At 49.7% G+C, this 14,218-nt stretch overlaps 6 protein-coding genes across 6 annotated transcripts; 5 read left to right on the plus strand and 1 right to left on the minus strand.

Annotated features, from left to right (window-relative positions):
- Window positions 1-161: 161 nt before the first annotated feature.
- Window positions 162-5,518, plus strand: ACLA_095710 (histidine kinase-like ATPase domain-containing protein; the record flags this gene model as incomplete). The annotated part of the gene is made up of 3 exons (XM_001270063.1): window positions 162-289; window positions 352-5,379; window positions 5,434-5,518. The coding sequence occupies 3 exons, from the start codon at window positions 162-164 to the stop codon at window positions 5,516-5,518; spliced, it is 5,241 nt and encodes a 1,746-aa protein (XP_001270064.1).
- Window positions 5,519-6,383: 865 nt separating this feature from the next.
- On the plus strand, window positions 6,384-8,858 carry pabA (aminodeoxychorismate synthase pabA; the record flags this gene model as incomplete). The annotated part of the gene is made up of 1 exon (XM_001270064.1): window positions 6,384-8,858. The coding sequence occupies one exon, from the start codon at window positions 6,384-6,386 to the stop codon at window positions 8,856-8,858; it is 2,475 nt and encodes an 824-aa protein (XP_001270065.1).
- Window positions 8,859-9,341: 483 nt separating this feature from the next.
- On the plus strand, window positions 9,342-10,446 carry med6 (mediator complex subunit MED6; the record flags this gene model as incomplete). The annotated part of the gene is made up of 3 exons (XM_001270065.1): window positions 9,342-9,435; window positions 9,526-9,869; window positions 9,937-10,446. The coding sequence occupies 3 exons, from the start codon at window positions 9,342-9,344 to the stop codon at window positions 10,444-10,446; spliced, it is 948 nt and encodes a 315-aa protein (XP_001270066.1).
- A 533-nt stretch (window positions 10,447-10,979) lies between these two features.
- ACLA_095740 (LOG family protein) lies at window positions 10,980-11,828 on the plus strand (the record flags this gene model as incomplete). The annotated part of the gene is made up of 2 exons (XM_001270066.1): window positions 10,980-11,023; window positions 11,144-11,828. 2 exons carry the CDS (start codon window positions 10,980-10,982, stop codon window positions 11,826-11,828), a joined length of 729 nt encoding a protein of 242 aa, XP_001270067.1.
- Window positions 11,829-12,167: 339 nt separating this feature from the next.
- Window positions 12,168-13,112, minus strand: pre5 (proteasome core particle subunit alpha 6; the record flags this gene model as incomplete). The annotated part of the gene is made up of 3 exons (XM_001270067.1): window positions 12,168-12,806; window positions 12,888-12,999; window positions 13,075-13,112. The coding sequence occupies 3 exons, from the start codon at window positions 13,110-13,112 to the stop codon at window positions 12,168-12,170; spliced, it is 789 nt and encodes a 262-aa protein (XP_001270068.1).
- Window positions 13,113-13,582: 470 nt separating this feature from the next.
- ACLA_095760 (Vps55 family protein) lies at window positions 13,583-14,149 on the plus strand (the record flags this gene model as incomplete). The annotated part of the gene is made up of 3 exons (XM_001270068.1): window positions 13,583-13,621; window positions 13,677-13,890; window positions 14,016-14,149. The coding sequence occupies 3 exons, from the start codon at window positions 13,583-13,585 to the stop codon at window positions 14,147-14,149; spliced, it is 387 nt and encodes a 128-aa protein (XP_001270069.1).
- Between the last annotated feature and the right edge of the window lie 69 nt (window positions 14,150-14,218).

Genomic DNA, 14,218 nt, shown 5'->3' on the forward strand with positions numbered 1-14,218 from the left:
GTTGTCCGGGGATACACTGTTTATCAATCACATCAACTTCCGAGAGACTCGATTCTTTGATCTCAAAAGGGGGAGACCAGCGGCACAGTACAGGCTATCTAGTCTGATGCCTGATTAGCCATCCGACTTTCTTCTATGGGCGTTCGGGTCATCTCTGTTAAATGGCGAAGAATATCGATTTCAACGCGTTAAGAGCGCAAACGCTGGGCTCGGGCAATGACGAAGAGGCTGTCACTGTCGACACACGGGGCCTTATCTCTAAGGTTCTGGCGCGATATTCGGGGAAATGGTACGGGCAGCGTCCTGTGTTGGTTTAGGTTTCGATAACAAATGCTTACCTCATATGATCAGGACTGTCCTGCGAGAGATGATTCAAAATGCGGCTGATGCCAATGCTTCCAAGGTCACCATCAAATTCGAAACCCTACCTTCTACGACTGTACCTTTACCTCCCAGCGCCGATCAGACCACGCTGATCAAACACGTTGTATCTCACCACACTCTCAAACGTTTGTTGATCTCGAACAACGGTCTTCCGTTCAGTGAGAAGGATTGGGCAAGATTAAAACGTATCGCGGATGGAAATCCTGATGAAACGAAGATTGGGGCTTTTGGTGTGGGCTTCTACAGTGTTTTCGATGACTGCGAGGAGCCATTCGTCTCCTCGGGGAAAGATGCCATGGCGTTCTACTGGAAGGGTAATGCACTATTCACACGGCGATTGCAATTGAGCGAGGAGTCAAATCCGGAGACAACATTTGTTCTTGATTATCGCAATGACTCCTCGCCGATTCCGTCCCTGTTACAGCTATGTCAATTCCTCTCAAGCAGCCTTACGTTTGTCAGTCTTGAAAGCATCGAACTATGGCTTGACGACTGGAATCTCTCGCGACTCACGAAGAAAGCGGCTCCTAGCATTGATCTTTCCATTCCGAGAGATATCGAAACCAAGACGCCCCAGGGATTGATGAAAGTCACAAGCATCGCTCGAGAGGTTGTCCAGGTCGACGCAGCCTGGATGCGAGTTGTTGAATGGAACTCAACCGCAAGCGTTTTCCGGTTGGATAGTTTGAGGGATACGACAGGTTCCTTGCGGACGTTTTTCTCACGGCTCACTGGCCAAAATGCACAAGAGAAGCCAGCGAAAATCGAAAAGCAGAATAGTGTTGCTGATTCTGAAGACTTGTCAATTATCTGCAAGGCATCCGTTTTCTTACATATTAGTACTGCAAGCATTCAGTGTTCGATCAGCCACTCATTGAGCAGTGAGCTGGAACGAGCCACACGCAAACCGCCACCGAAGAAAACAACCCTTGCGGTCCTGACCCCTTCATACGATACGGACATAGCATCTGGAGCGTCAGCGCTACAGTCAGAGGTCTTATCATCCATCTTACCCACCAAAGCTGGAAGAATCTTTATAGGGTTCCCCACACATCAAACTACAGGACTAAATGCCCACATATCTGCACCCTCGGTGATACCAACAGTTGAGCGAGAAAGCATTGACCTCAACACACGTTATATCAGCAAATGGAATCTCGAGATGCTGAGGGCAGCAGGCATTGTTTGTCGGGTTGCCTGGTCTGCAGAAATGGCGTCAATTAAGTCAAGGATCTTGTCCAAGCTGGACTCATCCAAGTCATCGAAAGTTCGGAAGAATGACATCGTTGGGGTTCTGCCCGAAGCGATATACACGGCAAATCAATTCGTCTTCCGCGAATCGACACCGTCATCGCTTTTGGGTCAGACCATTGAAGATTCTTTCTGGACATGTAATAAGAACGCCTCCATCGAGATATTATCAACATGTGGTATCATACAGAGTCATCAGGCACGCATCGCTCCCAAAGATTTGAGTTTCATGGACTCTATACCTGTCCTGCCCGATGAACTTGTGTCAGGCGCAAAGGATTTTGTTGGAAAACTCACTGACTTTGGTTTGGTCACCGAAGTCACAGTGTCGGACATCAAGCGGGAGTTAGAAGCCAGTACGCTGCGGCCAGCCCAGATCACTGAATTTTTAAAGTGGCTAGGGCGAAAAGCTCTATCGGGCCAGCTTGATCAATCTTCAATCCAAAGCCTGCTGAGTGTTGCAGTGGCAAACGATGAAGATGATGAAGGCAATCCTACCCGGCTCCTTGTCTTCGCGGACGTGAATAATTATCTAAATCCGCAGCGAATTCCCGTTGAGTTTCCGGTGCCGCCTTCGGTCATGCCATTTAAATACATCAAGTCTCTTGCGAAACAGGAATTAGAAGCGCTCGGATGGGTTGAACTGCAGACAGTTTCTTGGATTCGGTGGCTTGTCAACAACGCCGGCAAACGGAATATTCTCCCTTTGGAACAGGATATAACGCAGACAGCGTCATTCTCTGCGCAGATCTTACCTGTGTTGTCAAAGCAATGGGATAACAGCTTGAGCCAGCCGTCAAGACAGGCAATAGTCACTTTGCTGCAGCCTCACACAATCATTCCTACCAAGCTTGGGATGAGACGGCCCGCAGAGACATATTTCTCATCGGTCCGGTTGTTCGATGATCTTCCTGTCGTTCATGGCCTCAATGGTGTTAAGGAGAAGTTTCTGGGGGCGCTTGGTGTTCGCAAGACTGTTGAACTTGGTGTCATCTTCGAACGACTTTTAAATAACAATCCCCAAATTGCTGATAGCAAGAGCGAGCACGAGAGAAAGTGGAGTCATGTCGATCTGATACGTTATCTTGCTTCTGTTCGCGATGACATCCCCGCAAATGACATCCAAAAGCTGAAGAAAACAAGCATCTGCACTGCCGAAGGGTCGGGAGATTCCAAGTCGCCCAATCGAACGCGCTACAAGATCTACGAACTCTTTGAACCGAAAGATTCTCTTCGAGCTTTAGGTCTCCCAATCATTGAGTGGCCTGGGAATTATCAGCCCGGCAGCATTGAAGGGAAATTCTTGGCTATGTTGGGCTTGAGAAGTTTTCCTTCAGCAGCCGAGCTAATAGAAATAATGTCAAAAGCCGCTGCTGCGAACGACTGGGTGCTGCATGGAAAAGCTATGTCGTACTACATCTCCGAATATCACACGAGTGGTTACGCTACGTTCGATTGCAGTCCTATCACTCTTCCATTTCTACCCATCGAAGGTGCTAGCGAGATCAGCACCCCAAGTAAATGTTTTACAGACGACGGTGCTACATTCTTTGGCTTCAAGATTCTGCGGCGTGACCTTCATCCTCATGCTTCCAAGTTTGGGGTGAAGCAGCACCCGGCTCTCACTGAATGCCTTGATCGCCTCATTTGTCATCCACCATCCACAAAGCGAGACGCAAGAGTTTTGTTCAAATATCTTGCTGGGAGAGTGTCAGAGCTAAGGGCTCGAGATATCGAGCGCACTGGCAGTGCACTGATAATTCCAATCGGAAAGAAGGATGCACCTGAGCAAAGTCCGGCCGTTCGTCGCGTGGCTCCAAAACTATGCTACCTCGGGGAAAGCGAAGACTATCGAGATATTTTCGACTTTGTAGACTTTGGGCAAGAGGCAAACTTCTTTCTCATGGCGGTTGGTTCCAAGAGGGAACCCACAAAGACCGAACTCGCGTACATGCTCGTGAAAGAACCGGCCAGAATCTCCTCTACATTTCAGAGCGCTGACAAATATCTCAAGCTCCTGAGAAGTCTCGCGGAGCATCTCGCTGTTTTCAAAAGAGACAAAGAGCTTTTCCTTGAGATGAAAAGATCAGCTTTTCTTCTGGCAAGTCGAGATATCTCTTCTCTAGCTCAAGAAAAATCTCAAAAGGATCTCTTAGGGTCTGATGATGACGAGATTGAAGATCAGAGCATTAAAGAATGGACTCTGACAGCCGCCAAAGACGCAGTCGTGGTAGATGACTTTCAGAGTTTCAACCTCTTCAAAGAGCATTTGCTAGCTGCACCGCAAGAGGAAATGCTGGAGAATTTTTATCTCGCTCTTGGAGCCATTCCATTAAGTGGATTGGTTGAGGAGCGTGCTAATTGGGGTGCCGTAGCGGCTGATCAGCGACCAGCAGCTAAGTTGAACAAGCTGATTAACGAACGCACAAGGCTGTTCCTGCATGATCAATCTCCTAATTCGATACGTCACGATGTTAGATGGCTGGAGAAGAATCTCCAGGTTCAAGTGGTAAACTCAATCTCCCTCACCCGGTCTCTCAAAGGACGGCGGGTGTCTCACACCCAGAAGCGCAGTGCTATTATCACTCAGAACTCGCGGACTTGGGTTCTGTGGATTTGCCCCGGCAAATATGACCTATATGAAATTAGTCAAGCTCTTGTGCATCTCATTCTCGTACGACCAAAGCTGCACTCTACACTCACCTTGGAAATGTTGTTGAAGACCGACCTCCTAGAACTCAAGGCCCGAGGATATAATGTGGAGCGTATACTCAAGCAAAAGGCCCACGAAGCTAGGGTGGCCGAGGATCGGCGTCAAAAACAGTTGGAGGAGGAGCAAGAACGTCTTAAAGAGAGGGAGGCAGCTTGGGCAAAGGAACAAGCACAACTTCAAGCCCAGGAACAGCATACAGAAAAGACTGCCCAGCCCCTGATGCCGGGTGACTTTCCAGATTCGCCGACTAACCGGGATAGTACTCGCAACATACAACCCGAAGAAGCAGAGGCTGGTCAAGATCGACGTCCGCGTGGGTTATTTGCCAATTTGACGAAACGGTTTGGGTTAGAGGGTGGTCGTTCAAATTGGAATCCTCTTGGAGGAGGAGATCCATCAGCGTCACAAGGCTCAGGTACACCGGATCCTACAACTACCTCTACCCCTCCCCCTCCCTATTCTGCAGAAGATCCGCAGAAACTGCGTCCGAAGGAACCAGCATCTGTCAACCCTCCACATCGACTTCACTCGGAACTACTCTCTGCTATTCAGTCTTGCCGACCTCATGGGTCTTCGGGCTTGTATAGTCGGCCGGAGACAAACCAAGTTACTGAGACGAAGTCGTACTGTGACGAAAAGCCAAGCCATGATTTGGAGTTCGTGGCGACGCTTCCCTGCGGAATCCATGTTCTTTTCGTGAAAACACTATCTGATCGGTCCGCATTCTTGTCTCAAAACAATGCTGGGATCAACCTGTTTGCTTCCATGTTGATCGAGTGTGCCAGTGTCTTTTCATTGCGAGTTGATACTCTCAGTGTCTTCTATGACCCCGGTGGTAAGACCATAGCCTTCAACCGGGCTGGCAGTATCTTCTGCAATTACTTCTATTTCCAGCAGTTACATGAGAAGGAGTTGCTTCAGAACCAAGCTGCGGATCGATCCGAAGCGATGGTATATTGGTGGGTCATCCTCTGCCATGAACTGGCGCACAACCTGGTGGGGGATCATAGTTCAGCCCATAGTTACTACAGGTACGAAGATCTCTATCGATATGGTCATCCGTGATCAATACTGACTTGCTACAGCGAGGGCTTCGTGGCTCAATATTTCCCCAAGTTAGCAGCCAAGCTGGCCAGTGTTAGCAAACCAAGCTCGAACTCGAGTGTATGACTGATCTTACGACGTTGACGATTTTGTTTATCTACATGGTTTGTCGAAATGCTGCATGTTGGCTGAGTGATACTCTCCAAGTCAGAGTTGGCTTTTTCAGTCGCGAAGTTTATAGAAGTCGCCTCTCAAACTATGTACAGGATAGAGCTGAACTATAGATTGAGCTAGAGGTATATATAATCAATCCTAAGCCTTATGATCCTGAACATATGAACTCATTTTCCTTCTAATAATACAAGCGTTCTGGGTTGATGGCCGAGTGAGACAAAAAACACCTTATGAAGAAGAGTTCGCCACAGACCCTTGAAACACGTTCATTTCTCATGGAACCCTCATTCTAGAACCGATATCGTAAGGTTATTATTTCGAATCGAGAAGCAGAAGAAAAGAAGGTTATCGGAGGCGCAGAGACCCAAAGGAACAGCGACCAAAGTGTTCCGTGGATTGCCGCTCCACTTCTTCTCGTCCAGACTACTTTTTTTTTTCCCCGATCAGTAGATATCGAGATGCTCTCTCACTAGCATTGTCCTGGTTATTCCCCTCGGATTTCCATTTATTCGGTTCTGCATTTCTGTATTCAGATCCATCCTTGATCTATTGTACCTGTTAACCATACTACGTGTTTTCTCGAAATGGCAGAGTAACGGATTGACTGACCCCCCCAGGAAGGAGGTTCTGTCTCGCCACCCTTCAGGATTCTCTATGAATGAATCTTAAAAATCCCGGGTTTACGTCTCGAAATTTTGTATATCAACTCTTCGGTTTATTCGTGCTCTCTTGAGACTGCTGGCACTTTTTTTGGTGTTGTTCTTTCCTCGATCACAGCCCATCAGGTACATCTCGCAGCCCTGTGGGCGAAGGCACAATGGCGCCACTCCTGAGTGGTTATGAGGCGGCAGGAGATGTCAATCAGCCGTCCAGAGTGAATAGCAACACTCCAGCTCGAAGGAATGTCCTATACATCGATGCATACGACTCCTTCTCCTTCAACGTTGTTGCCATGCTGGAGGAGATTCTCGACGTCAAGGTCACGGTGATGACTATCGATTCGGACTGGCCCGACGGTAACATGGTCGATTATCTGCAGCATTTCGAAGCTGTTGTGCTGGGTCCCGGGCCTGGCAACCCGAATATCTCCAAGGATGTCGGTATCATGCAGGATATCTGGAATCTCGACGATGCGGATCTGTTGCCTGTTCTCGGGATCTGTCTCGGATTTCAGAGTTTGTGTCTTCGCCATGGTATCTCCATAGGGCGGTTGCCATATCCGCTGCATGGACAGGTCCATCGCATCACAACTGCCAAGAAAGACATTTTTGAAGGCATGCGAGATGTCGAGGTGACACTCTACCATTCGCTATATGCCAAGGTGGATCTTCCGGAACTTTCGACTCAGAGGGTTGAGGATCGTCAAACTCAGCATGAAAACTACTTTGCTTCCAGGAGCCTTGATTTACTGGCCTGGTTCTCTCTCGAGGAAGGGAATACCCAGATTCCCATGGCTGTTCGCCACAAGAGAAAGCCATTTTGGGGTGTACAGTTTCATCCAGAGTCCTGCAAATCTGACAGGGAAGCCTGCACCCAAGTGCTCAAGAGATGGTGGGATATGTCTCTCAACTACAACAGAAAAACTGGGCGCGGAGGCTATGGTGCTCTCCCCGATTATATCATCTCCTCGCGCTCAGGCGATGAAAACTCCCTCCCAGATGCTGCTTTCACAATGTTGAATTGGAGCGCGAGCGCGTCCTCTCGTTCTGCCTATCGTACTCTCACAGCCAAGACTCTGGACGCTGAATCGATATGCGAGCACCTGAATGCCCCAGATTCACCGACGGTGTTGTTCCAGTCAAATGGAAGGTATAGCATAATCTCAGTGCCGACACCCGTCAGCTGGAGGCTGGAGTACTCCGCAGAGACTCAGAAGTTGCTTCTAGAGAAGCTACAGGATTGCTATTCCCCAGACAGCGCTTTCACGAACTCTGCAGCCACGGAGAACATCACTGAAAGGTCATTGTCAGTCCCCCAATTCTGGGACGTGATGAGGTTTGTCATGGATATGAAGAAGGTGGATTCAGGAAGTCTCACTGTTCCGTTCTGGGGAGGATTCCTAGGATATTTCTCGTATGAGATGGGGCTGGCATGCCTTGCTCGCCCCAAATCAGCTGCGGAAATTCACCCTGCTAGCAATAATTTCGGGGAGGATCCAGCTGATGCGAGCCTTCTGTGGGTCGAAAGGAGTGTTGTGGTTGATAACAAAACGGGCCAAATCACCGTTCAGTCGACGCGAGCCGACGATGATCTGTCAAATAAATGGCTTGATCAGACTGCGCAATCACTACAGGATCTCGCCATTCGCCAAACCTTGGTCCAATTGAGCACCCTTGATGCAGATACAGAGTTTTTGGATTCCATACTCACGCAGAGCATCACACAGTTTCCGACAGAGGAGGCCTATCAAAATCAGATTAGGGCCTGTCAAGCGGAACTGGAGGCTGGTGAATCGTACGAACTATGTCTCACCTGTGAAACATCGATCAAGTTACCCTCACCCGCTACCCATAGTGGTCGTGTTAACTTCCCCTGGAAGCTGTACAAGCGCCTCAGGAAGTACAATCCTGCCGCATTCAGTGGCTTCGCGCGATTGGGACACGTCAAGATCGTCAGCAGCAGCCCCGAATGCTTCCTCAACTGGGACCGATCCTCCACTCTCGAGATGAAGCCAATGAAGGGTACTGTGAGGAAGAGTGCTGATATGACCCTGGAGAAGGCCAAAGAAATCTTGAGTTCAACAAAGGAGATGGCCGAGAATTTGATGATCGCAGATCTCATCCGCCACGATCTCTATGGCATATGTGGCTCCGCAGGCGTCCGCGTTGAAAAGCTGCTCGAGGTAGAGGATCACGGACGTGTCTATCAAATGATCACCCATGTCAAAGCTCAAGTCGACCGGAACCGTCCCGGTTTTGCTGTGCGGGATATGCCGCAGTTGCGGTCCTCGAACATGTCTGGTTATGGACTGACTGCGTTGCAAAGATGTCTGCCACCCGGCTCAATGACTGGTGCTCCCAAGGAACGTTCATGCATGCACCTCAGTTCCATTGAGAATCGCAAGCGTGGTGTTTATTCTGGCGTCATGGGCTATCTAGACCTGGGAGGCGGTGGGAGCTTCTCGGTCCTCATCCGTACGGCGTTTACCTGCTCGCAGGATCAGGAAGATGAGCAGCTTTGGCGAATCGGTGCCGGAGGAGCAGTGACGACATTGAGCACCCCCGAAGGCGAGTGGGATGAGATGTTGACAAAGCTCCGTACTGTTTGCGGTATATTCGCCCCGTCCAAATGACGAAGGAGGTGTTCAAGGAAGACGTGAATGTCTTTCGCTTTTGATCACGATGCCACATGAATCATTTCAACATTTGCAGGCTGTTTAGAGGTTGGCTTAGATGATAGAGGGTCGCATTCAACATTCAGCGTTGGGGTTTCCAGGCATGGCGTTCAGGATATTTGGAAATACCTCAAACACATACACACAAATATAGATAGTATAAACATGGATCTTAGCATCGAGTTCAATTATCCCATATATGTTATATATAAAAAACCACATTCGCGGTAGGAGTCAGGTTGGTTATATCTAGATCTATGAAGCAATATATGCAAACAGTGCAAATATCGCTTTCGATCTCCGCAGAGAGCTTGCGGCATCAATCAACATCACCAGAAGAATACTCACTAAAGCAACTTCCATAGGGCAATCGAAGCTTCTGATTTATCATTAGACCCTCTGGAAGAGAAATATCAAGTCCTAAAAATCGAGAGTTACACAATGGCGGTCCAACAAGATGCGTCAATGGAAGAGATCCTTTGGCGATCTCCCCCGCACGTCCAAATGATGGGAGGGTTCCTCCATTCAAACAACAGTAGGAGCAATTCTTAGGAGAAATTAGAAGATCAAGTTTGAGATACGCATGCTGACTATGAGTAATGATAAGTCTTGTTTTACTTCGCAGAATCACCTTTCTTTGATGCCACCTCGAACAATGCCTCACTCGTCATCCAGGCCAACTACAATGAAGCTTTTCGCCATTTCGTCGAGACACGAGAAGCCTTTGAGAACCGACTACGGACCATGCAGGGACTGGAATTTGTCGTTGCGTACGATCCATTGCAAGCCGCCGCGCAGTCTGACACTAAATTCGCCCACGAGCCCTCGAACATATGGGTGATTCACAAGCAAATGCGAAGAAAGCGGGCAGGCCAGGAAGATGAGATAGTGGTGCTTTCAACCTTTTTTGTGGTGGGAGATTGCATCTACATGGCGCCCTCCGTAGCGAGTGTCGTGGGAAACCGCATTGTACGTTTGCAGCCGTCTCTCCCTTGCGCAAAATAGGAAGGGAGTCAAGCTAAAATACCTCGCGCAGCTCTCGGCTGTCACATCTCTTACCAGTCTATTGAAAACCGCTTCGACATTGCCTACTTTCACGCCGTCGCACGGACATACTTATCTACCGCCGGCCCCGAAGCCAGCAGATGGCGGCCAACCCGGACTTGCCTCTCAACAGAGCAAGGAGAACACTCCAATGCCTGACGCAGAGAACTCGGCAAGAGTTCCCCTTGTGGGATCGCAGACGGGGAACACTGCGTCAACATTCCAGGATACGAGGACACTTGCGGAGTCATTCAATCTTTTTGTTCGATACGAAAACGAATATATGGATGAGAGTCCGTTGGTGGGTGAGCCTGGGTCTTTTATCATGTCTAAATCAACCGAAACCGGGGCAGCGAAGCAGCCACCGATTCCGGTGCCCATGAGGACTGAAACACCCGTTGTGAGAGTCGATACCCCTGGGAAGGTGCCGGAGAAGGTGGGCACTCCGTTGAGTTCCGACGAGAGCAGATTGAAGAAGAAGAAAGGTCGAGCTGGAAGTTGAAACTGCCGTATTCCTTTATTCAAGATACCCAACATGAGAACGTAACTGAGTTACATTTTGCGACTCAGGATTTCCCAACATCCCAATCTCAGGAAATACTACGACACGTTGGAGATTAACATTGTAAGAGTAATCGATATCCCCATGCGCCCGATGCGATGGTTTGACTGCTGCAAGGACAACATGGCCTAGGAGTGTAAGATTCGTATACTTGCAGATGGCTCACAGGAAAATCACCAAGAGTCGGTGAACCATAACTCTGGATGGATATAACCTCTGATATTATATTCTGTGATGCAATGCGATAATAATGCAGACGATATCAAGCGAGGAAGACCATGAACCTGTTTGTCTGCAGTGATTTGGCCGGATCCTGTGGGGTTGAGTCAGTCTGACCCATTGGATATATATCTCCGTTGTCTCTGCCCAACACTTCAATATAGTTACAGGCACTGGCCGAACTCGCTCAGCGCCACCATCTTTTGAACAAAGCATATTCACCGATTTCGACACAAAATCGAGCAATAACAGCCATGACGGCCGCTCAACAGGACAAACCCGCAGTTGTCTGCGTCTTGTAAGCATCGCAACTCCATGATGCCCCTCCTCCCCGCCCCCACCAAACACACAGCCCGTCGCATCTCCCAGTGCTCCATATCCACGCAAAGACAAGTCACTAACTCCAACCGATCCCCAGCTGCGGCTCAGTGGCCGGAACTGACCCCGTTCACATGGAAACAGCCCGCGCGCTGGCTCGCGAATTCCACAAGAACAACGTCCAGCTGGTCTACGGCGGCGGCACAAAGGGCCTGATGGGCGAGCTGGCCCGCACTCTCGTCTCACTCTCCGGACCGCAGGCCGTTCACGGTGTGATCCCGCGCGCGCTCGTCCGCGTCGAGCCGGGCTATGATAACACCCGGCAGGAAGAACAGCCGACGGAGAGCAGCGGGAAGGGCGCCGAGCGCGTCATGAAGGAGCCCCTCGACCAGGCGTCGTTGCTCAAGGAGTCCGACTACGGCATCACGACGATCGTGCCGGACATGCACACGCGGAAGCGTCTGATGGCTACCAAGGTGCGAGAGGGCGGCCCGGGTTCTGGATTCGTGTCGCTGGCTGGTGGATTCGGTACCATCGAGGAGGTCATGGAGATGACTACGTGGAGTCAGTTGGGGATTCACCGTCTGGGGATTGTGCTGCTGAATGTTAATGGGTATTGGGATGGACTGCTGTCGTGGGTGCAGACGGCTGTCAAGGAGGGCTATATTGGTGCTGCGAACGCCGACATTCTGATCGCGGTGAAGGATCCCCGCGAGGTGCTGCCTAAGTTGTTGGAGTACAAGAGCACCAATGGTCGAATGGACCTGGATTGGGGTGAGGAATAAATAAGCAGATAGTTTTATAGAGCACCGGCCGAAGCTACATCAGCCGTCGCGATCCCTTATCTGATGAGGATACGACTTTGGCATTGGTAGTTTTGGTACACGCCAGGGTAGAATAGATCTAGAAAGATCAGAGCAAAAGCGAAGGTCGAAATTACTCATTACGAATCGATGATACTTTAAATATGCAATAAGGTATCTGTGAGCATTCGCATAACTTCATCGCATTACGCTGCTGATACCGGAGTGTAACAATTAAAGGACGGTAGATCAGGACTACATAATCAACGTGAAAAATTAGAAATCAGGTTTGCATCTCTATGGGCGTTAAGCTTCGAGGAATTATGAATCGACCTCCATAGACTCCTCTTCTTTCGTCTCCCCAGACTCTGCCTGCTCCAAGGCTTCCAGCAGTGGTGAGATATCTTGACCATCATACAACTTGAAGCTCTCAATCTTGCCCTGGGCTCCTTCTCCGGCAAGACCCACAACACCCACGGATGTGTTATCAATAGTCAGCTCCTTATCGTGAGAAAGGGTCTCTTTCAGAGCCCGAAGTCCATGGCTGATCAGCTCGTCCCGGCTGGAGTCGGCGAATTTGTCTAGATTCCGCTCTAGGTAGGTCCGCGCCATCTGCGACCGAGCTCCGATGGCGCAAGCAAGCATCTCTTGAATCATTCCGGACGGCTGGAATTCGAACAGATGGGGCCCGGCCTCATCGACACCCGCAACGAGCAGACCTACACCGTACGGCCGCTTGCCGTAATGCTGAGTGTTGGTTTGAGCGCGATCTCCGATCTGCGTAACGATACGGTCCACGGGGAGGGGGCGGCCGTAAGTCATCCGGGAGCCGAGACACTGTTGCTTCATGAAGTTGGAAAGGACACGAGCGTCTGATGCCAGACCGGCAATAGCAATGCCCATGTGAGAGTCGATCTCGATGATCTTCTTCTGATACGAGGACAGTTCTTCGGCATTTCTCTGCAAGAAGCCACGACAAGAGTCAGTTTTTGAGCTTCCTTGTCCGCAACGCCAGGAATCAGATTCAACGGTAGTTCTAACCTTTAAACCGACCAGGACGGCGTGTGTCTTGTTGACCAGTCCCACTACAACTGATCCTTGTTTGACTGCCTCCTGTGCATATTCAACCTGGAATATCCGGCCCTGCGGCGAGCTATTTCAGACAAACAGTATATATTAGCGATGAGAGAGCTTTATAAAAAAGATAAAATAGCTTGATGGACCATACAAAGTGACCGCATCGTTGTCGTAATTGTTTCTGAACATGGTGGCAGGTTAGGGGAGAAAGGGTGCTGGAAAAACGTGAATAGATATCCTTGCAGAATAGATTCGTAAGAGTCTCAGCAGATCGCGGAAAGAGATGAAAGAAGGGACTGGATAGCTGGGGGATGGACAAGATGAAGCTGTACCCAAGCAGGCAGTTAGCGACTGACGCGGTGACCTGCACTCAGCAGTACCTAAGGTAAGCTCTCCGCCTGAGCTCGGACCTGTGTGCCTGAGGCCGCTAGGCCCCCATCACCAACGTCACCTGCGGCTACCGATTGATCAGCTCAACTCTGTCTGCCTATCTATCACTTCCGATCAACCCAGAGCCGTCTCAATGCAGACGGGGATTCGCTTTTTGACTTGATTGCCCTTTCTTAGTCGAAGTCAAGCCTTTGCTGACTGTTATCACACCGAACGTCCTCCTCAGTGAGTTTGCCTCCAGGACCGTGTAGGTCCTTTACTCCGCAGTCATGACAGCAGGTCTTAAAACTATCATCGCTCTCTCATTTGTAGGTATCCCACAAGTGCAAACGGTAGCGCATTATACTAATCGACTTCTTCTAGGTCCTCGCCATTGGCTTTCTCTTGGTCATCCTCTCCTCCGCGCTATGGCACAACTTCCTTCCGTTGATCGTGGTTGCGACATACGTTGTTGCTCCTCTGCCCAACTGGATCTGCGCACGATGCGCCAATCCCGATGACTTTATGGACAGTTCCGGGAATGCGGTAGCTGATTTTGGCCGTTTCCTGACTGGTTTTCTGGTTTTGATGGGAATCGGTGAGTCGCATTCAACACGCTGGATTTCTCGACCTTTGGTTGCGTTATGGGTCTCTCCGTGGCTTTATTCTTGCATTTTTGGACCTAATACTTGTCTGATTTGGCACTAACCCGGATCTTTCTAGCCCTCCCTGCCGTCCTTGCGCATTGTGGTGCAATCCAAATCCCCGCGATGATCATGTCAATCCTCGGAGGTCTTCTGATCTATGGCACGATCATCAGTTTCTCGATGTTTTTCAAGGAGCAAGAGGAGTTTTGAATAGGTTGTGAGGCGACGTTGCCGAGGAGAAATGCTAGGGATTGGTTATTTTAGGCGCGAATCGTGTGC

This window comes from Aspergillus clavatus, genomic scaffold (genome assembly GCF_000002715.2).
Source record: "Aspergillus clavatus NRRL 1 1099423829804 genomic scaffold, whole genome shotgun sequence".
In the NCBI taxonomy this organism is placed as follows: Eukaryota; Fungi; Ascomycota; class Eurotiomycetes; order Eurotiales; family Aspergillaceae; genus Aspergillus; species Aspergillus clavatus.